The sequence below is a fragment of the Montipora capricornis genome, chromosome 14 (assembly GCF_036669925.1).
Source record: "Montipora capricornis isolate CH-2021 chromosome 14, ASM3666992v2, whole genome shotgun sequence".
Classification (NCBI taxonomy): domain Eukaryota; kingdom Metazoa; phylum Cnidaria; class Anthozoa; order Scleractinia; family Acroporidae; genus Montipora; species Montipora capricornis.
Window position 1 is genome coordinate 9,605,793 of NC_090896.1, and position 21,261 is coordinate 9,627,053.

A 21,261-nucleotide genomic window follows, 5' to 3' on the forward strand; every position below is an offset into this window, starting at 1 on the left:
TGGTATCTATATAAATGAACACGGCCTCGTCAAGTTAAATCAGCCTCGGCGAAAACTCGCCTCAATGTTGATTATTTCAGATAATACAATAACATAATACAAAAACTGATTATTTACGAAGTAAAACTAATTAATGTCACACAAATTTCGCGCTCGCACTAGCAGTTAAACAGAGCCAAAGTGGATTCCGTCTGCAGCAATGTTGAAAAAGCACCCGGCAATGTTCTTGCCCTTGTGCACACTGCTGCTGCACTTATGCAGGCTCCCGTTGGTGCTACATTTTCTCATGGCTTTGTGGTAAAGCAGAGTTTTTTTCCACAGCCACCTTGTTCAAATTAGGGTTTTCGATGAAGAAAAAGTGCTCATTACTTCGGTTTAGCAATTTTGTATTTCCCTGCTTCGAAAAAGTCGGTCCATGCGCGCCCAGATAACTAGACCAAAAGATTCTGGGTAGGCTTTAAATTCATTGTCTTTCTACTACTATAGGTAAACTAACTAACCTGCAAGACATCTTGATAGCGATGGTTTCTTTCATAATCTCCCGCCGATGAAGCCAAAGCTTTAATGTCACGAAGAAACCTTTTTATCTCCCGTTGGTCCATTTCTTCGCACTTTCTCGTCCACAGCTCTTCATAAAATAATAAGGCTTCCTCTGCGCACCTTCTGAGAAGCTCCTTTTCGTTAAGGTCCAAGCATAGTTGAACGATACCCCTTATTGTTTTTTCTCTGGCCAATGAGCTCATAGTCTCCGTTGTTTCTTTAATGCCTTCCCTTTGTTCCCACTGTGCTCGCCAGAAAGTCAAAAGGGTTTTTCGGAATTCGATGATACTATCTCTTTCATTTAAGTCTTCATACAGTTGTTCTACTTTACTTCTGAGGATTTGTTTCTTGTTTCCTTTCACACCGACAAAGTTTGCCTTAATAAGAACTTTCCTGTATAAATTTAACTTAAGTCTTGTGTGCTTTAAACGATTCTCGTGCATGTCAAGTCGAATACAGAGCTCAAGTATCTTGTCCAAGAGCTCAACTCTATTATTTAACATTTCGTTGAGCTTTCTACTGTCCGTTGCCGTATCGAACTTTGTATAAAAATCTTTTTCGGTTTCATTCTGGAATCCATCATAAAACCACAATTTTTCTTTTTCATACTCGTGCTGTGCATCTCTCTCTCCTTCAATATCTCCCAAAAGCTCCACTACAGTGTCAATGATAAGTCTGTTGCTCTCAGTAAAGCTAAACCGCGAATTCTCTTTCTCCTCTTTCCAGAAACGCTGACAAAACGCCAAAGCCTCTTTCTTAAACTCCGTCTTCTGACTACCTTTCGCCATCAGGCGAATGTTGCCGTCAATAAGCTGTTTCCAAACCTTGCTATGGTTCCCAGGTTTGAGTGATTTCTCCATTTCCCAAGCATTCCGGAACAAATTTAACGCTTTTTCAGGCTCTTGTAGGTTTGCCTGAATAACGCCTTGCTGGAAAATGCTTCGCACTGTATCCGGATGATCTCCAAGACGTTTCCTTCGTATTTCAAAGGCCTTGTCAGCTGGTTTCATCGCTTCCTTGTATTTTCTTTGACACAGATAAGCATTCGCAAGATTCCCGTAGAAATCGGCTTCGTCCTCATAACCTGACATTTCAAGCTCTTCAAAAAGCCTGATTGCCTCTTTGTAGTATTCAACGGCCTTCTTGTAATTGCCTTCACCATGACAAACAGTGCCTATTTGATTTTTGTAAACCGGCACGCTATAATGATACCCACCACCCTTCAACACTTTTTCTGTCATCTTTATAGCCTTGGTGTAAAACTCAAGGGCCTTGGTGAGGTCTTTGAGGCCGTAATAGCAATTACCCATTGCGTTATAACACCTGGAAAGGATGTCATCAACTTCCGGCAGCTTTTCCATAAGGTCTAACGATAACTGCAAGCAATCCAGTGCTTTCTTGAAATCAGATTTCTTATAATAGATTTCGCCTTCGAAATACGAGTACAACCCTTGGGTCAGAGTGAAATTCTCCGTAGTTGTATCTTGAACTTTCCCAAGAGAATTAGCTGCTTGTTCCAACACTCTAAAAGCCTCACTAGGCCCGTCTTGGTCCCGGACATACAAGGATTCCCAACACTTTAAATGAGCACGAAAGAGTGAGCCTGGAGTGGAGAGGCAAAGAGTCATACAAACATCACATAAAAGATTCAAGGAAATCACCTTTGGACAACAAAAAACATCGATAAGGGAACGATAGTTGTCCAGTGTAAGAAAAAAAATATATGTCCATTGACACACTGATAAATGAACATAACATTTCTTTCAAGATATGGTCGGTGGTGACAATCACTGAAACCTTATCAACACCGCAACCAAGTTGCCTCACTTATATGTCCAGAAATGGACACCCAGTTTCGATATCTAACACAAAGTGTCCCATTCGATTTAAGCACTTTGCCACCGGTTTCTCACAATAAGAGAAGTGCTAGTGATTTCAGATGATGATCAGCGTTTGGGAGTCACTTTCAGCCGTTCATTGTCTGTATTCCAAGACACGAGTGATGTTAAAATCGCAGAGAAGAACAAGGGAACACTTAATGATGATGATTATCAAGATCGGCTTGCATTTAATTACGTGTATTTCTGGAATTATCTGTTTTACCTCGCTCTTACAATCAAAATTCAAATGGGTATTCTACATTCATTTGAAAGGTGCAATTAAAGCATAATTATTTCTTTTATGCATGCATGGACTACTAAGATACATGAATTTTGGACTCAGTGTTAATGATTTCTTTTTAAGAAAATGAAACGATTTAACTCTGTAATGACCTTTCTGAACAATATTCGCACAAAATTTTATAAACTACTTCAAACACACACTTTATCTGGGATCATGGATCTGTGTTGCATTATTAATACGCAGTTTCTTTTGTCCAAAACACACTATAATTTGTCGAACAAACCCTATCCATTTTCTTATTTTCATTAAATTATTTTTTAAGCCAAAAACAATTATTCAAATCGATTGAAAATGTCGTAAAAGCCAACGTGTGCCTTTTATCCCTAGCGTCTAAACACCATTAGATGTATGATGACATTATTGAAGGAAAATTCCATTTTCCTCTATATCTGCTTTACAGTGAATACAAAGAAGTAAACAAATCCAACTGGTTTGCCACTTTCCAAATTCAGTAATTAACATTATTATTATTATTATTATTATTATTCCACAAGGCGCGTAGTGCTTAGTTGGCTATAATAATTTCATATCCAACAAAGGCGAGTGAAATAATTGTTTTATCAAAAGCGCCCAAAAATTATGGATAAATCTACCCAACTTCAGTAACTGATACTGTGGAGCATGGAATAATATCTCAAATACCATGATAGCTAAAGCCAATCAAAACGCAACAAATGCATTATCCAATGAACTATGGTATTGTTCAAAAAAAAAGAGTACTAGTATATCCCAAGGATAGTAAACTGCTACGGATATTGTTGTTTACCAGTCCGTAACAGAACATTTAGAGCAGAGTTAGTTTAAGATTACAAGGCACCTATTAAATAGTAGTTATCTTCGCTTTCGACATTCAAAAGACGTACTATACAAATTCCACTTGAAACTGAAAATTGAAACGGAGTTCTGGGTTGTCTAAGGAACTAGCTTGAGAATTCGTGTAATCAAATTCAATTGGTCAATTGTGCTTCATATTCCCATTGTGCACGCTGATGGCGTCAGCGAACAAAGGCCTTCCAAAAAAAGATTTTCCTACGAGCGACTTCAGCAGTTTCATTTCACAAATTGGCAACAACTTTCTCAAAAGTGAACCAATTGTTTTATAACATTATCAACAATGTAGTTTCTTTTCAATGTTGCGTAAAGGGAAATTCCCTTCACTACTCTTTAAAGCGTTGTTTACTCATTCGTAAAAATATTCTGCCACGCTTCAGCCATCTCATGTTCTATTGGTCAGAAAACCGACAGGTGAATTCATCCGTGCAACTTAGTTTTATTTTCTGAATACAAAATTTTCTTGTGAAAAAAGCAAGGTGCTGTTTGATTGGCTAATTAACAACAGGCCACAACCTTGCTTTGTGTTATTGAACTGAAATTTAACATTTACACTACCACATTCAAAATGTGGCAAGCGTCGGCTGTCCGTTCATCGTGATTTGTAGCAATTACGAAGTTTGAAGAGCACTTAGAAATTATCTTACAAGCAGTTCAAACTTCCCCTAAGCTTTGAATCTCGAGGAACGCAGGTAGCTAGACGCATGAACCAACTGTTAAATGTTAAGTAGTAGAAAAATGTATCAGAATGCAATACAAATGTTCTAATTAAGAGTTGTTAAGTTTTTTAGATTATGTTAGAGTTCTGCCTTCTGGTTGCTGCGCAGAACATTCTCGCCGAAAGCGCGATGGATTATGGTGAAAAAAGCAAGCAAAGCCAGTGTAGTGTATTTGTTTGAAATTCCGATTAATTTGTATGATCTTTGTCTCACCTGACTTTCCGTCATCACTGCACATTTTCGCCCATGATTTGAAAAGCTCGCATTTCTTTTCATTTGGCAGCAAGGCATTGACTAGTGACACAATCAAGGCATTGTCACGAAATTCACCAGGTATGCTGAAAAACCCTGACTCCAAGGAAATGTCTATAGCAAACTCGTAGTTCGCACTGTCACTGGTAAACATCTTAAACGCTTTAACATAGTCAGCATCTACAAATCCTGCTATGTCTTTCAGTTTAGACATAAAAATCTCATAAAAGTGCCCCTTTGCTTTGGTGTACGATTCAACGAAAAGTTCATCGTCCTTTATGCTATCTGCATACTTTTTCAACAGTGGATGAATGTCATACATCAATTCCTTTTCTTCTCTGTTCACAACGGAAATGATGGCACTGGTTTCTAGCCCCTCAAGCTGAGCCACAGTTTCTGGCACACTAATGCCAAGAACCTGTGCTGCTGTGGAGACAGAGAATGGGCCACAAAACAAAGAAAGTGAAACTGCTGATGCTTTCAGGCAGTCAGATGGTAGTGTGTTGAACATTTCATGGATCACAGATTTTTCACCATGACCAACTCCTTCCTCATAACCATAAGCTTTTTCTTTGGCATCTTGAAGTTCTTCATGCTTGGACTTCGGTGTGTCCCCTTTCTCTTCAAAATCCCGGATAAATTTCTCAATTTCATTGATCAGGTCGCTCGGACGTTTCCTTTCCTGTTTCAAAATTGCTGCTAACCCTTTCAAGAGAAGAGGTTTCCCATTGCAGACACTAAGCAACTTCCCTTTTTGCACCATGTTAATGTCAGTAGGCTCGTCAGAAAAAAGGATTTTTTCCGAAAAATTATCTCCAAGTGGTTTCAGTTCATAATCCACCACCTTGTTGACCTCATTCAATGGCGTCGTTGACGTCAAAAGTATCCTTAAAGCTCTCGTCTGCCTGTCTTTATAATATCCTATAAGCTTTTCTAAGAACTCCATAAACGATTTTTTTAAGTTCGTGCCTTCCTTCCCCTGTCCCGAGGTAAACTCTTCAACGTTGTCAAAAAGAAAAAGCACAGGCAACCCCTCGCTTTCTTCAAAAGCTTTCTCCAAGACTTTTCCCACTACAAAACTCATGTCTACGTATCCAACACGCACAGTAAGGGTTAGCTTGTTCATGAGGCTAAAATATAGAGCTCTCATATCTTTTGCCTCTCTTAGATCGAAAATATAAGACTTTCCTCTACGCCATTTTGAGGAAATCTCTTGAGCAAGGGTTGTCTTTCCAACTCCTCCCGGGCCGTGTAAATTAACAACGGATGATTGCCCTGCTTCAAGTGTTGCTGTGATCCTCTTGAGATCGTCGTTCCTTCCTTGTAATTGTTTCTCCGGATCATACAGAAGCGGATGTGAAGCTATAAAGCTTTCAATAGTCTCACTGATTTCCTCCTTGTTGCTGGATTTTGAAGCGACAAAATCTTTGACGAGAGCGAGTTTGCTATTCGAGACATAACCAAGCTCTAGTAGACGTCTGAGACATGACAACAGATCTTCGTTTTGAAGAGAGTAAAAGTGTTTCCCATAAATCCTCTTCGACAACTTCACAACCTCCGCTGATTCTAGAGGAGAAAACTTGGTGGAGATGTCTCGGAAGAGTTGGTTTAACGCGAAGGAATGAACAACTGTGGACGCCATATTTAAATTAGGAGCTGCACAACGCGAAGGTTGTCGCCCCTCGCGTCTTCCTTTCTTATTGCGCATGCTAGCCAGTCTCAAAAGGCGAGAAAGCAAGTTTGATTGGTTAGTTAAAAAAGTAATAAACGTGACCGGAAGTAAACAAGAGCAGAGGAATGGCGGAAAGTCCCACAGAGACTACGCCAAGAAAAAATAGTGTCATCCCTGTGAATGACAAACAACGCTCTAAAAGAGGATAAAATATAAAATAAACGGCTCCTGTAAGCCAGCTCATGGATTAATTGGATTCCTAAGAAGGGAGGGTGAGGGAGGGGTGAGTGGGAATGGGTTTCTGCCAGGGTAGTAGCAGGGAGCATAGGATGTGGGATGTGGGCTGTGGACTTTGTTATAGCTTGTTGATAATGTATGTTGATATTGCATTAACCCTTTTCTTCTTTTCTTTGTACAACCACTTTATCCAATGTTAAAGCGGCTATGTCACGCAAAATGATGTAATTTCGTGACACCAAAATTGTCCAAAAAGTAGAATGAGACATTGCAATAACCACTTAAAACTGTTGAACAACATAAAACAAATACAGCAATATAATAGGAAAGAGAAGCATGGATGGACACAAATGAACAAGATTGACACAGATGCACTTGGGTAATCTTGCAAAAAAAAGTCGGCAAAAACGTTTTTCAAGTAATTATGGCAAATCGCTTGGATAAATGTCGTTTCTTCTAAAAATCATCTTGTTCGTGAAGTAACAATAATTTATCAGTAAAGGAATTCCACATTACCATTTTCAAGTTTTGAACTTGCAATTAACTAAAGATCTCCCCAAAACATGTGACATAGCCCCTTTAAGTGAAACTCATCTAATATAACCGACGTTATTATAAAGGAAAATTGATAAAAGGAGTAAATCCCTGCTTTGGATAGGTGTTTCCACCAATATGGCATAGCTCCCCCACTTGATACATAAACAACATACATGTACAACTCACATCCCCTTAATACACTATGACGTTGACTCAAAGCGTCATCTTTTCAATCTCTTTACATGGAAAATTGATGAACCAAATAAATTTTTATATTAAACACCATGAATTCCAACTTTATTTCCATTAAACTACTTCGGATTAGATTTGTAAATAATTTGCTACTTTCTTGTAGATGATGTAAACAAAACAATGATCTAACAAACCAGTAAGAAGGCATCAAGCACATTACACACTTATTCATACACAGGAGATGTCCATGTACATTATTTACATAAACAAACATATGAGAGGTACACTTCAAGAAAGCCAAAGCCAGAGGAACAAATGAGTCCCTCTCAGGGGGTCCTTGTTCCCTTAAAAGATTTGCTTGTGTTTCCTTGTTCCCAAAATTACTTTTAAACTTGTTCCCAGGGAACATAAATAATATTAGGGATAAAAAATCTGGGAACAAGTTTAAATTTAAAGTAATTTCAGGAACAAGGAAACACAATATATTTTGTCATTGTTCCCCTGTTCCACAAAACCCCTGGGAGAGGCTATTAGATGGCTTCTGGCCAGGTAAAAAACAGATTATTATAAATAGAAAGGAAGAATTTTACCACAATTGCTTCACAATCTCTCACAATCTGATTGGCAAATTTGCCGTTGTCAACAACAGTCTAATCAATGCTGCTCGAGTCATACTCACGTCAATTTGTCACGCAATGTAATAGCCAATCAGGAATGCTCATTTTGGGATATTTATAAACCAATCATATTGTGAGAAAACTATAGACAATGCTTGCCCTTTCCTTGAGTCATGATCTGAATCATGCTCTGAAATAAACACTTTCTTTGGTGTTAAATATTGTGGTAAAAAACAAATCGAATGTGATTCAGTGTTGTCTGTACTCTTATCAACAATGACATTCGTCATCACGATAGTCAAAATTTGTTGTGGACTATCTCGGCTGCGCCTCATGAGTCCACAACATTTTGACCACTGTGACGACAAATGTTGTTGATAAGAATACAGACAACACTGAACTACGTTTGATTTTTAAATTTTATCTAGCTTATAATGCACCTATCAATGTTAAGCCCCACGACAACATAATTAGCCAAAAGTAGCAAAAGCCCACACCCTAAGGTGAGAAAAGGTGACCAGAATAATACCCTTTAGACCTTGCTGCACACAAGAAGAGTGCAATGTATGTACGACTCACCTTTCGTTCAGCCACCTCTCACGAACGTGGGAATTTCATTTGAATGCCTTCTGGGTATTTTCCAAGATGGTGGAGTTATTTTCAGGTAACCTCGTTCCCAGGGCCTTTCCCTCACTAGATGGGGAGGGAACAGCCTTGGGAACAAAGTTGATTTCCAAACCGGGTTGGTGTTATGTGTGTCACCTTGCTTTTATTATTGTTGATTTCCAAGCCTTCTTCATTGTCGAAGATGGTGGCCATGTCAAATTCCCCACCCTGGGATATGTCGTACAATCAAAATCCCCAACCTGGGGACAGACCTCACAGTCAAAGCCCCATGGGTAGCCCGACCCCCCACCATTCCTGGGGCTTAACATTGATAGGTGCATAAATACTAAGCAAAACACAAAACTGAATTTCAATCGTGTTCTCCTGTACTAAGATGATGGCAATAAATTAACTAACAGTAAACCTGGGACAATCCCAACAAAATACCTGACTTTCAATAGAAATACTCATTCTCTGAATTACAATTTAGGCTTATAAAATATAGTTTTTAATATACATTAATTATCAAAGTATAAAATAATTATAGTGCTTACATACCAGTCCACAACAATAGCTCTTACACGATTTTGAAATTCTTGCGTTTTCAGAATCTTCAAGACACGTTTGTTTTCAACCAAGGCTTCTGGGTGGGCAAATGTAAGTTGAAACTTTGAAAAATTTTCCAGTGGCTCGAAGGCCAGGGACAAACTGAAACTTGTTCGCTATCTTCACCATGTAAAGCAACATGAATCTGCTATAAGACAGTTTTCATCCCACTGTTTTCTCAACTTGTTCTCGTGGTCTCGGAGGCGATACCACTAGTACTAATACAATCGAGACTTGGTTCATAAGCATGCCGACAATGCATCAGTCTTAAACACTGGAGGCGGGGAATGATTTGATACATCAAGGATTTACCTAAACCGGTTTGTAGAACAGCCAGCACATCCTTTTTTTGCCACGGCAATAACCTTAAGAATCGTTAGGTGTTGGTCTTTCAACAACGGGTGCGTTATGCACTCAGCTTATTTTCGTTGATGACAAGGACGCCACGTTACTTTTGCAGTAAGGTATGAGCACTTCAATTCCCGACAGCTGTTCAAGAGGATCGATAGCCTCTTGTGACTCGTCACGCAATCTTTCGTGACCCAAAAGCATACAGGCTTGAAATTTCAGGACTCGGTCTGAGATTTGTTGATACATGAGACCGGTACGAGAGTTTCTCGTCTCGGTCCAGAAACCGAGACGAAGTCACACCAGTGTGAGTTCATTGTCAGGCCGGTCTCATGTAAACTCATACATTGTGTATATAGAAATATATGGAGGCCGATACGAACTCATGCCGCTCAGAGTTGGTCCCGCGGTCTCATGTAAATACCGCCTATTATGTTTTCAGCTCTTTACAGAGTGGGTAAAAGGGGCTAGGTCACGCAATTTTAGGCAATTTCAGCACTGATCGAATGGTCATAGAATTGGCTGAAATATCAAAATAACTGTTCAAAACTATAGAAGAACTCTACCAAACACAGGGAAGCCAAGAAGGGAAATGGGTGGACAAAACTGGAGAGGATTAAAATGGATTCACTTTGGGTAAATTTGAAAAACGTCGGCCCACCTTTTTTCAAATTTATATCAGTCTGTATCAAAATGTCATTTACAAAGCTGGAAAATCATTCTCAGTTGTTATGTGGCCGTGATTTTGCAAATGAAAGACTCTTGCTCTGCCAATTTGCCGTTTAGAGATTAACAAATTAAACAAAATGACCTAAGACAGGGGTGTTTCTAACACGAAGACCCAAAAACGAAGAGCTAAGACCTAAGACCTAAGACCGACTGATCTAAAACGAAGACCCACTGATCTAAAACGAAGACCCTGTGATCTAAAACGAAGACCCCGTGATCTAAAACGAAGACCCACTGATCTAAAACGAAGACCCCGTGATCTAAAACGAAGACCCGCTGATCTAAAACGAAGACCCTGTGATCTAAACCGAAGACCCACTGATCTAAAACGAAGACCCACCTCAAAAGTGTTTAAACGAAGCCATTGTATATTATGGAATTGTGGGAACGGTGGAACAGTGGAACATCTGAATGTGAGCTCTGAGTACGTGTTCTCGAAACTCCTCACAAGTAATGATATAGCGATGTTTAGTGTGATATTACTACAGTAATATGGCAAACAGAACCTAATTATCATCTTAACAGGTTCCTGCAAAGCAGACAAAATTTTATTGGTGGAATTCTGCTCGTTTGGGAAAAAGCTTCAAAAATAAACCACCTCGAAAGGCCACACCATTTGCTTTCTCACGCAAACAAGCTGCTTTTTTTAGACAAATGGTAATCTATGCATCAATAACATGACTAAAAGTGACAACTATGACAGCTATTACGTCACAGATTTTTTAGACACAGCTTCAGAGATTAAACTTCTTTATTCTGGCGTGGAACTTCAGCACTCTGCCGTTGCCAGCGGCCAACTCTCTCTAGGTCTCTCAAAAACTGGCGTTTGTATATGCTCTTGGCTAGCTATGATTGGTCAAAGAGCTTGAAAAATTCTACAAACGTGATCCTAACACTCTCATCAACCACGGCGGAAAAGCTTGTGGTAAATACTTGCGGTACATACTTCAGGCTAGCTAAACTCGATTGCTGGATAAACTGATAGCAACGGAAACCACAGTTTCCGCGGTCCTTTACACTAACCCGTGCTGGCTAACCGCGGAAAAACTAACAATGCATATCATCACGTTAAGATAACTAACAACAACAACAATTACAACTTGACAAGAAAGATCCGCAAACACAGACCTCGTGTTTCCAACAACATCGGCGGAAATTCGGCTATCGCCCAATGCCATTTGTCGTGGGTTAGTTCTTTACATTAACCGAGAGGGACGAGGTTGTTTGCGACACTTAATTTGGTTTCCACGTTTCAAGTTGCTATCTAACTTTTTAAGCATCGTGCATTAAAATACTTTGCATACAATAAGACGATCATGAAAATAAAGTTTAAATTATTACAAAATATGCTTCAACACAGCTTTTTCTATTTCAACTTTTTTTATTCCTACTGTGTGAAGTGGAATAAAAAAAAAACTCCGAAACTAATGCAATGTCATTTACCGTGAGAAACTAATAATTCTTTTTTAAAATGATAAATCAGCGGTGAGTTATTTTCCCAGACACATTCAAGGTTCCAGCTCCGCTTTCTACACTGACGATGTCAGGTCTGGTTCAACACTTTGTGGGCGCTGGAAAACGTTAACAACATGTAATTGAACTTTACATTAAGTAGACATATAATTTAATTTCTTTGTGAGGAGTTTCGAGCTTCACTCAGTCGGAATAAAAAAAGTTGAAATAGAAAAAGCTGTGTTGAAGCATATTTTGTAATAATTTAAACTTTATTTTCATGATCGTCTTATTGTATAAAGTTAGATAGCAACTTGAAACGTGGAAACCAAATTAAGTGTCGCAAACAACCTCGTCCCTCTCGGTTAATGTAAAGAACTAACCCACGACATATGGCATTGGGCGATAGCCGAATTTCCGCCGATGTTGCTGGAAACACGAGGTCTGTGCTTGCGGATCTTTCTTGTCAAGTTGTAATTGTTGTTGTTGTTAGTTATCTTAATGTAATGATATGTATTGTTAGTTTTTCCGCGGTTAGCCAGCACGGGTTAGTGTAAAGGACCGCGGAAACTGTGGTTTCCGTTGCTATCAGTTTATCCAGCAATCGAGTTTAGCTAGCCTGAAGTATGTACCGCAAGTATTTACCACAAGCTTTTCCGCCGTGGTTGATGAGAGTGTTAGGATCACCTTTGTAGAATTTTTCAAGCTCTTTGACCAATCATAGCTAGCCAAGAGCATATACAAACGCCAGTTTTTGAGAGACCTAGAGAGAGTTGGCCGCTGGCAACGGCAGAGTGCTGAAGTTCCACGCCAGAATAAAGAAGTTTAATCTCTGAAGCTGTGTCTAAAAAATCTGTGACGTAATAGCTGTCATAGTTGTCACTTTTAGTCATGTTATTGATGCATAGATTACCATTTGTCTAAAAAAAGCAGCTTGTTTGCGTGAGAAAGCAAATGGTGTGGCCTTTCGAGGTGGTTTATTTTTGAAGCTTTTTCCCAAACGAGCAGAATTCCACCAATAAAATTTTGTCTGCTTTGCGGGAACCTGTTAAGATGATAATTAGGTTCTGTTTGCCATATTACTGTAGTAATATCACACTAAACATCGCTATATCATTACTTGTGAGGAGTTTCGAGAACACGTACTCAGAGCTCACATTCAGATGTTTCACTGTTCCACCGTTCCCACAATTCCATAATATACAATGGCTTCGTTTGAACACTTTTGAGGTGGGTCTTCGTTTTAGATCAGTGGGTCTTCGTTTTAGATCACAGGGTCTTCGTTTTAGATCAGCGGGTCTTCGTTTTAGATCAGTGGGTCTTCGTTTTAGATCACAGGGTCTTCGTTTTAGATCACGGGGTCTTCGTTTTAGATCAGTGGGTCTTCGTTTTAGATCACAGGGTCTTCGTTTTAGATCAGTGGGTCTTAGGTCTTAGGTCTTCGTTTTTGGGTCTTCGTTTTAGAAACACCCCTAAGATAGCGTGACCTATTGTAGCCCCTTAATCGAACCAGCCCCCCTCAGAAATGTAGACATCTGGCCCCAGTTGTTCAAACGATGGATGGTTCTATCCGCCGGATAAATCACTATCCACTGGATAACTCAATTGGTTTTGCTAGTGTTTATCCGCTGGATAGTGATTTATCCGGTGGATAACGCTATCCATCGTTTGAACCACTGGGGCCTGGATTTATCCCCATTCTCTCCTCGGCTCGCTTGCGTGACTAAAGCGGACGGTTCGACTGACTCAGAAGGGACTGCTAGCCATGTATTTCACAACTATTTGTGGCGTTCGCTTGTACGATTGCTATCATATTTACATTTCTTTCCGCGCTACTTCGTTCGAATAAACCCTCTCTTGTAGTCATTGATTCAAATCGAAGAAACACTGAGTACGAACGCAGTTAATGCACTAGGGTACGAAGGATTGGATCGCAAGACAAAAACATTAAATAGATGATCATCGCCAACTCAAACGTTAAGCAACCTGAACGTTCAAGCTTTAACGCAATGATTTTTTCAGCCTTGTTTTCCGTACTGTCCGATTTACGTTCTTTGCGCTCAAGGTGCAGCTCAAAGTGCTGCAAATGGTTAGACTGTCCAGTCTTCTCGGATAAGAACGATAAACCGTAGGCCCCGTCTCACAACCCTTCAATGTTCATAAGCCTGTGGGACGTAAAAGAACCCGCACACTTTTCGCAAAGAGTAGGGCATGTATTTCCCGGTGTTGTGGTCTGTCTTCTGTGCTATATCATGGTTGGGAGGGTACAAGGGCGCACCACAGCCTCTCTGTTGTGGTGAAAGTCATTAAATGCATACACAACAAGAGGAAACAAAGGTTTCTGAAGGCCCGGGTAAACGGTTTCAACACTTGCCTTTTAAGGCAAAACCGAATGAATGTTAAAACATCCGTTCGATTTTGTTGAACTATGTTACAAACGGTTCCAACACATCAACACTTGAGTCAACGAAGCTTCACGAGAGGCCCGGTATTCAGTCCCAGGCTGCGGCCGCGGTTGTTACTATTGATACGGACTTGTTACTATGGATATGAACATGGATACGTGATTGAGACCGATTATTGCGCAGGCGCATAACCAACAATGTTTAAAGAGTGGGGCAAACGGCTTTAACTTCATTCAACATTCGGGGTAACAAAAGAAATGTTGAATGATTGTTGAAGCATGGCGTATGCATCAAAGTGAGATTTAAGTCCAAGGTAACCAGAGGTTTTTTTCTCTTCTCGCTGCTTCGTGACTATCTCGCGGCTCAAGAAAAACCTCTGGGACCAGGGTACAAGTTTCAAGACGGTTGAAAGAGGGGTGGGGGCGTGGGCAAACGGCTTCACCATCGCTGTTCAACAAAATCGAAGTAGAAGCAAATCTTGAAACCATTTCTCCGGGCCTTGAGGAATATCTTGGAACAGCTTCGTTCCCTGTGAGCAAGTTTTATTGGTGCTCCCAGGGGAGCAATCTACACAGCTCCAATTGGTTCCCCTATAACTTGCACGTGGTCTCTAGATTCGGGGTAACAAAAGAAATGTTGAATGATTGTTGAAGCATGGCGTATGCATCAAAGTGAGATTTAAGTCCAAGGTAACCAGAGGTTTTTTTCTCTTCTCGCTGCTTCGTGACTATCTCGCGGCTCAAGAAAAACCTCTGGGACCAGGGTACAAGTTTCAAGACGGTTGAAAGAGGGGTGGGGGCGTGGGCAAACGGCTTCACCATCGCTGTTCAACAAAATCGAAGTAGAAGCAAATCTTGAAACCATTTCTCCGGGCCTTGAGGAATATCTTGGAACAGCTTCGTTCCCTGTGAGCAAGTTTTATTGGTGCTCCCAGGGGAGCAATCTACACAGCTCCAATTGGTTCCCCTATAACTTGCACGTGGTCTCTAGATGACAGTTACTTAACAAAAGGAAAGGAATGTGGCTCGTCACAGTTTTAGCAGAGGTTCGTTGGGGAGGAAAGATTGCGTGACGAGCCAAAAGAATGTCTGCACATGGGGCTAGAGGAACGAAGACTTGATCGAGTCACGAAGCAAATTCAAATCAGGAGGGAAAAGTCACGCAAGCAATAGTGCAAAGACCACATGCATGTTGAAAATATTGTGTTATGGACAAAAAAGGTTTTCGGCGTGAAAAATTGGTAAACAAAGAATGAAATAATGAGATTGAATAATGGAGTCCGCGACTTCGCATGTTTAGGAAAGGATCAATAAGCCATTGCAATGCCAAGACAAGTAGTTGTAAACTGTGTATGAAATAAGTAAGTTTAATTCGCTTTCTTGCCAACCTTTCTACCGTGGGTGAAAGAGGCGTTTTACTTTTTTATTTTATTTCGTCTAACATGTAATCATGCAGCACAAGCAAATCAACGATTTTCACAAAGACTAAATAAATACACTTTGTATAAATTCTGTTACTCCTACAAGCATACACCAACTTTGTAATAGGTAAAATGTTATTTCATAGCCCCTTTAAATGAAACGAAAGATGGGCAGTGATTCTGTTGTTTGTTTCTTAAACTTAAAATTTACTTAAGCTTGTAGAGTTTATTCTATTTTTTCTTACGAACAATCATGCACTAGAAGGATGAATCTTCTTCGAAGATTTTGAAACGACTTAATTACATTTTGTATGAATTCTGTTACTCCTACAAGCATATACCAACTTTAGAATGAGCTGAAATGCTATTTCACAGCCCCTTTAAATAAAACAAAAGATAGACAGTGGTTTATCGGCACCAACGTTTGACGCGAATACGCCGAGTACGTTTTTAAATAAAAATATATAAATATTTCATAAGGATTTCATAAGGGGAATTGTGGTTCTGACAAAAGCGTTGCTCTTCGATGTTTTGTTTTTTAATTAAACCTGAAATTTCCTTGTAGAGGGTATTCCTCGACCTATCTACCCTTGCATTTTCGAATGCAATGGAAATAGGTTAGTTTTGAATTGTGCAGCAACAAAAGAAGAGAGTCGAGGTTAAGGGGGAATAATTAGCATTTTTTATTGCTCAAAAGAAAGGAAAATGCAAATTATTCCCCTGAACCTCGACTTTGTTCTTTTGTTGCTGCACAATTCGAAACTACAATACTCGTCACAAATCGTTGAATTAGACACCGTTTCTCTCGAATTTTCTGGAAAAATCCTGAGATTTCTACTTCACACTGTTTCCCCCCTCCCCCCCCCCCCACCCCGAAATGTGCCTTCTCCCTCCCCAATGTTGAGCCACGCGTTATTTTGAAGCACTGAGACCACTGTGATACCCAAATCAACATTGGGGAAGGGAAAACAGACACAAGTGTTTCAAGATTTTTGACGAGTATTGTAGCCTATTCAACTGACCGTTGATTCTGACCATGCGCATGAGGAAAAGTTCTCTTCAACCCTGATGATGCTGTTCAGAACTAAGAGACTCAGACACTTCGACGCACTGTAAAGGACGCTAATGAAAATTGAAAGGATCGTTTTGATTTCTTCTTTTGGCTTGATTAATCCAACCTACAAGCTGCAATCTACAATCCGCTTCTTGTTAGAGTCTGTCGGATTATGCCAGCATAATTTTGAGAATAATACTATATCTGGAGCATCAGGCATAATGCTGGCATAATACTAATATGATTGTAGCATTATGCTGTTTTTTTCTGAAAACTGGGGAGAAGCGTATGGAAATTTTGGCAGCAACTCGCACTAGAATGTCTCATACCCTGTGCATTTTGGTATAATCGAAGGCCTGGTTGACTCTTTCATGGCTATAGCATTTGTCCCTATGCCACCTTTACTCCTGTCTGCATATTCAAAACGAGAGGGGGCTCAGAATGGCCGGATACAAAATGACTTCACCGAATCGGGAAAAAAAGCACGCATGTCCGGTCACTGGACAATGCTTGTGTGTAAAGTACGCAGTTTACACTTATCCAAAAATTTGTTGCCTCAAACGCAAAGACATAGAGCAGATATGGTTGGAGAGCTCCAATCCATCTGATCGTTCAGGACGTGGTTAATTAAGAGATGACGCCCGCTGGAGCGGTAGAAAGGAGAGGGTGTCCTCTAATTATTCCACCGCTTTCTCCTGGCCAGCACTTTGTCTCCAAGGGACTTTTCTAAGGAACATGGTAGAAGGAATTTTCTAGCACTAGGAAGATCCTTCAAAAACGGATCATCGCAATGGGTTATGTTTTCTGTATTTGTTTTATATTGCACTGCAAGAAGTTTCTCTATCGCCGCTTAGTTAGCAGACTACGAAAAGTCCCTTTTTCGCCACTCAGTTCGTGGAGCGCAAGGCGAAACAGAAAACAGGCACGAGAACAACGCTCGAGTGCAGATTTCGCATGATCATGTTGTTATCGCGTGGGTTTTCCTTTTCGCGTCGCGTTCAATGAACTGAGCGGTGAAACAGGGTCTGCTCGTAGTCTAATTTTACACGCAAAATTTTCAACCTTGCGGTCAGCTCTTCAATGCACGAAGACCTCCCTAGTTTCTTGAAGATCCAAGAGATAGGGAGATTCTAGCACCATGTCAAGTACTTTCACTCAGAAAGTCCCAGTAGCATATATAGGAAACAGAAAACAAACATGGTGGCACCTGGGCTTTCAGCAACTTCGTTCAACCATTGACGAGCAACAACGCAGACCAAAGTTTCTGCATGTAAACCAAACGAGAAATTGTTTCGCTCGCTAGGATCTCCCTCCTCCCATGGAACAGAACTTAACTGAAACTTTTGGTAAGATGAGGTAATACTCCAGGGCCCGGTTGTTCAAAAGCCGATTAACGCTAATCCCAGATTAAAAATTAACCAAGGAGTTTATTTCTCTAATACTAAATGCTGTTCAAAGCTGATATTTGGCAAAACTATACATTAGAAGAAGTCAATCTTGAAAAACAAAAATAAGCAAAAGATACTTTCATCAAAAAGTTGAAAACATGAAACAAAAGTTTAAGTTAATCCCGGATTAAGTTAATCGGCTTTCGAACAACCGGGCCCAGTTTGTTAATGTAGGACAAGTGTATCCAGATGTTAAAAAGCCGGATAACTTTATTCGGTGCGTAAATCACTATCCAAAGTATGAAATACACTTCACGTTAAACGAGGGCCAAACCTTTTACTTACATGTGCTTAGAGTGACTGTTCATATCAACGGTTACGTGCTCAAATACAAATATCTTTGCACATATTGATACTGTAGGATAGTGACTTATCCAGCAGATAAAGTTAACCAGTCATTAAACAACTGGCACCGGGTGTTAAATCTAGTTAAGTTGATCATGCTACTGATCATCAATGTCCACGTGCACTTTCCGCAAGTGAACTGATACATGACTAGTCACCTCTCAGACTGGCATATCTTCGAATGATACAAGGCCGAGTTCTTTCATTATATGCCAATTAAGGTTTGCGAAACCCATATTTGTGAGACACCGCATGAGCTCTTGGCTTGTTGCTTTGGACGTAAATCTCTGGTACCATGTCCTGAGCACAATTCGACAGCATTCCTTTGGAGACTGTCCTTCCGCCTCAAGTATTTCACCAATAGCATATTCTGGAATTTGTGGTTTGAGATCTCTTGCCAGAGTTTTCCAAGCGAATCCTGGTATTTTATCCGCAACCACATCACAAATATTACGGTGATAGTTTATTGGTTCGTTGATCTTGGCTCGAGCTATTAAGGCAAATTCATAGAAATGCAAATGAAGTATCCCATTTTCCCTCTCCCCAAATTTAACATTCATCCCGTCCTCATATACAAGCGATAAAATGTAACAGTGTCCACCAAAATCTATCTTATAGTAAACCTAAACAGTTCCAAAAACTCAAACAAAAAAGCCTTACCAATACTACGCGACGACTTAGTAGAACACTTCGTCAGTAATCAAACTTGAGCGAGCATCTAATTACGTGCATCTCTAGTCATATATGAATGGTTGAACGGTCTAAGACCAGGGGCCCGTTTCTCGAAAGTCCGGAAATTTTACGGGCCATTTTCGGGTGTCACAATTCCCTCTGTATCTAAAGAACGCAGACGATTTGAGTCGTCAAACTTCACAGTCAGTTTGCTTTCTGTTACCTTGAAAACATGTTAAAAGATCGGCATTCTTGACAAGCGGTTTGCAAGTTCACAAATGGCTTTTCGGGCCCGAACAGTTTTCAGGACTTTCGAGAAAAGTGCCCCAGGTGTCGTGTCACAGCCTTGAGTAAGCTGACACAAAAGGCTCCATTCTTTATGTGCCTATCAAAATAATGGATTTAACAAGATCCAAACCAGCAGAAGGCAGACTATACTTGAGTTTTTACATGGATAGCCGAGAAGGTGAACCAGTGAATATCCAGAAGAATGACAACTACTGATGATGAAAGTGTATTGCGCCCGTGAGAAGGATGATAGATTAGTTGCTTGGCAGTTGGCAACGAGCGATAGGACAATTTAAAAAATTGAGACCTAGGCAGGAATCGAACCTGTCATGATGACCTCTATAACACCGGTCGGATGCCTTACCCATTTAGAGAGAGCTACGAAAACTCCTGTGGATCTAGGTCGCTCATCCAGGTTGTTCATTGACTATGTTTCCCGCTGGTCAGCGGGCTCTACAAAGTCATGCGCCTCAGATTTTAAATGCAATTACTGATGTTGAAGGTGCGTAGGACTCTGATTTGTCAGTTGTCCTCAGTCTTGCCCGTTGCCAAGCGACTAATCTATCGTCAATCTTTACAGGGGCATTACACCTTCAACATCAATAGTCACATTTACAACATTAGAAGCATGACTTTGTAGAGCCCGCAGCCCAGCGAAAAACATAGTCCATGAAGAACTTTACAATCCGGGTCAAAACACTTCGGGACACTTGTCAAATTTTAGGCGAAAGGTAGAGAATTTACTGTACATGCTTCCATTGTTATATGAGCAACGTTTGTTCTTCTTTCGCTGCCTTTTTCGCGCCCCCCTTCCCCCCAGACAATGTTGAAACATGCGAGCGATCGATTAACGGATCTTGATTTTGGAGACCGTGAAAAATCAACATTAGGGAATTTTAAGATGATATTATTGCTTTGTGGCGTTGTCGTAGTCGTAGCCATCGTCGTTTCTTAAATTCCCTATTGTAATGGGGGGGAGGGGGAAAAGCGCGAATTGCCCCGACAGTTTTGACCAGGATTGTAGATAAACAACCTAGAGTTCTTGAAGCTAAATGGGTACACCTTCAACATTACCAGCATCAAGTTGTTCTGGGTATTCACTGGTTCAACCTCTCTAGTACGCATATGAATACTCAAGCACAGTTTCCTTTCTGCTGGTTTGGATGTTCTTAAATCCGTTATTTTCATTGGAACATTTCTAAGAAAATAGAGCCTTTTTGAAAAATGTACCAAAACACAAAACGAAATTGGAGGGCGTGAAAAGCAATTGTTTTCTTTCATCAAGCCTATCTCGTAATCGCCGTCGTTGTCCTTGCTTAAGCTCTCTATTAATTTAAACGATACCGGCAACGACAATGCCACGAAATACTCTGCAAAGAATAGTGCTGCACGCTCGTCATGCATTTCATTACATTACATACAATACCCGGCACTTACCGTGAAAAATATGAATTGTTTTACCAAACAAGGTTTTTCACGACATTCTAAGCATACATGCAACTGTGCATAATTCATGAATGAAGGGGTAGTTTCTAAAGAAACTGTGGTGCTGCGTCGGTGGGGAAGTAGTATACAAAAATTTGGTTTTATCAACGGAGTTGATAATGTAAATTGGCCACCTTTGGAATCCTTCGTGGATTCGCTCTGACGAAGGGCTAACGCTCGAAACGTCAGCTTTTAGAATCTCTGTACGGTGGCCAATTTACATTATCAACTCCGTTGATAAAACCAAAAATTTGTGCATAATTCACTTTCAATATTACTTTAACAGCCTTCTTATGAATGCAGTTGTAGCTTACATCGCCAACATTGTACAACCCGACCACAATGAAATAGTCTCAAAATAGCGACGATCGTGAAACTGTTTATTTTCTGTTGACATTACTGACGTCTGTACGGAAGGGTCTGCATAACTAGGGACTTAAAGACCTACGTCATCTCAATTTATAACTTTGAACTATCCTAAGTCTTTTCTTGTTCACGTCGTACAATGTGGGCGAAATACTCTAAAAAGGAATTGGTACGAGCGGCCTTTCAGGGTAAAAACGGAAAATGATAGGTTCACATTTGTATGCTTACTACGTTGTCGTCGAAACCTCAAATTTAG

At 40.2% G+C, this 21,261-nt stretch overlaps 2 protein-coding genes across 3 annotated transcripts in view; both read right to left on the minus strand.

The window, feature by feature from the left end:
* The window catches only part of LOC138031348 (uncharacterized), a 49,092-nt gene extending 39,585 nt beyond the window's left edge, over nucleotides 1-9,507 (minus strand). The window contains exons 1-2 of the mRNA XM_068879054.1: nucleotides 4,488-9,507; nucleotides 501-2,143 (exon numbers count right to left, since the gene is read on the minus strand). Of these exons, the coding sequence (XP_068735155.1) occupies nucleotides 501-2,143; nucleotides 4,488-6,234 (3,390 nt within the window). The 5' untranslated portion in view covers nucleotides 6,235-9,507. The remainder of the gene's footprint in view (nucleotides 1-500; nucleotides 2,144-4,487) is intronic.
* Nucleotides 9,508-16,224: 6,717 nt separating this feature from the next.
* The window catches only part of LOC138032959 (uncharacterized), a 35,667-nt gene continuing 30,630 nt past the window's right edge, over nucleotides 16,225-21,261 (minus strand). For both annotated transcript variants that reach the window (XM_068880678.1, XM_068880677.1), the window contains one exon: nucleotides 16,225-18,684. In XM_068880678.1, the coding sequence (XP_068736779.1) occupies nucleotides 18,356-18,684 (329 nt within the window). In that variant the 3' untranslated portion in view covers nucleotides 16,225-18,355. The remainder of the gene's footprint in view (nucleotides 18,685-21,261) is intronic.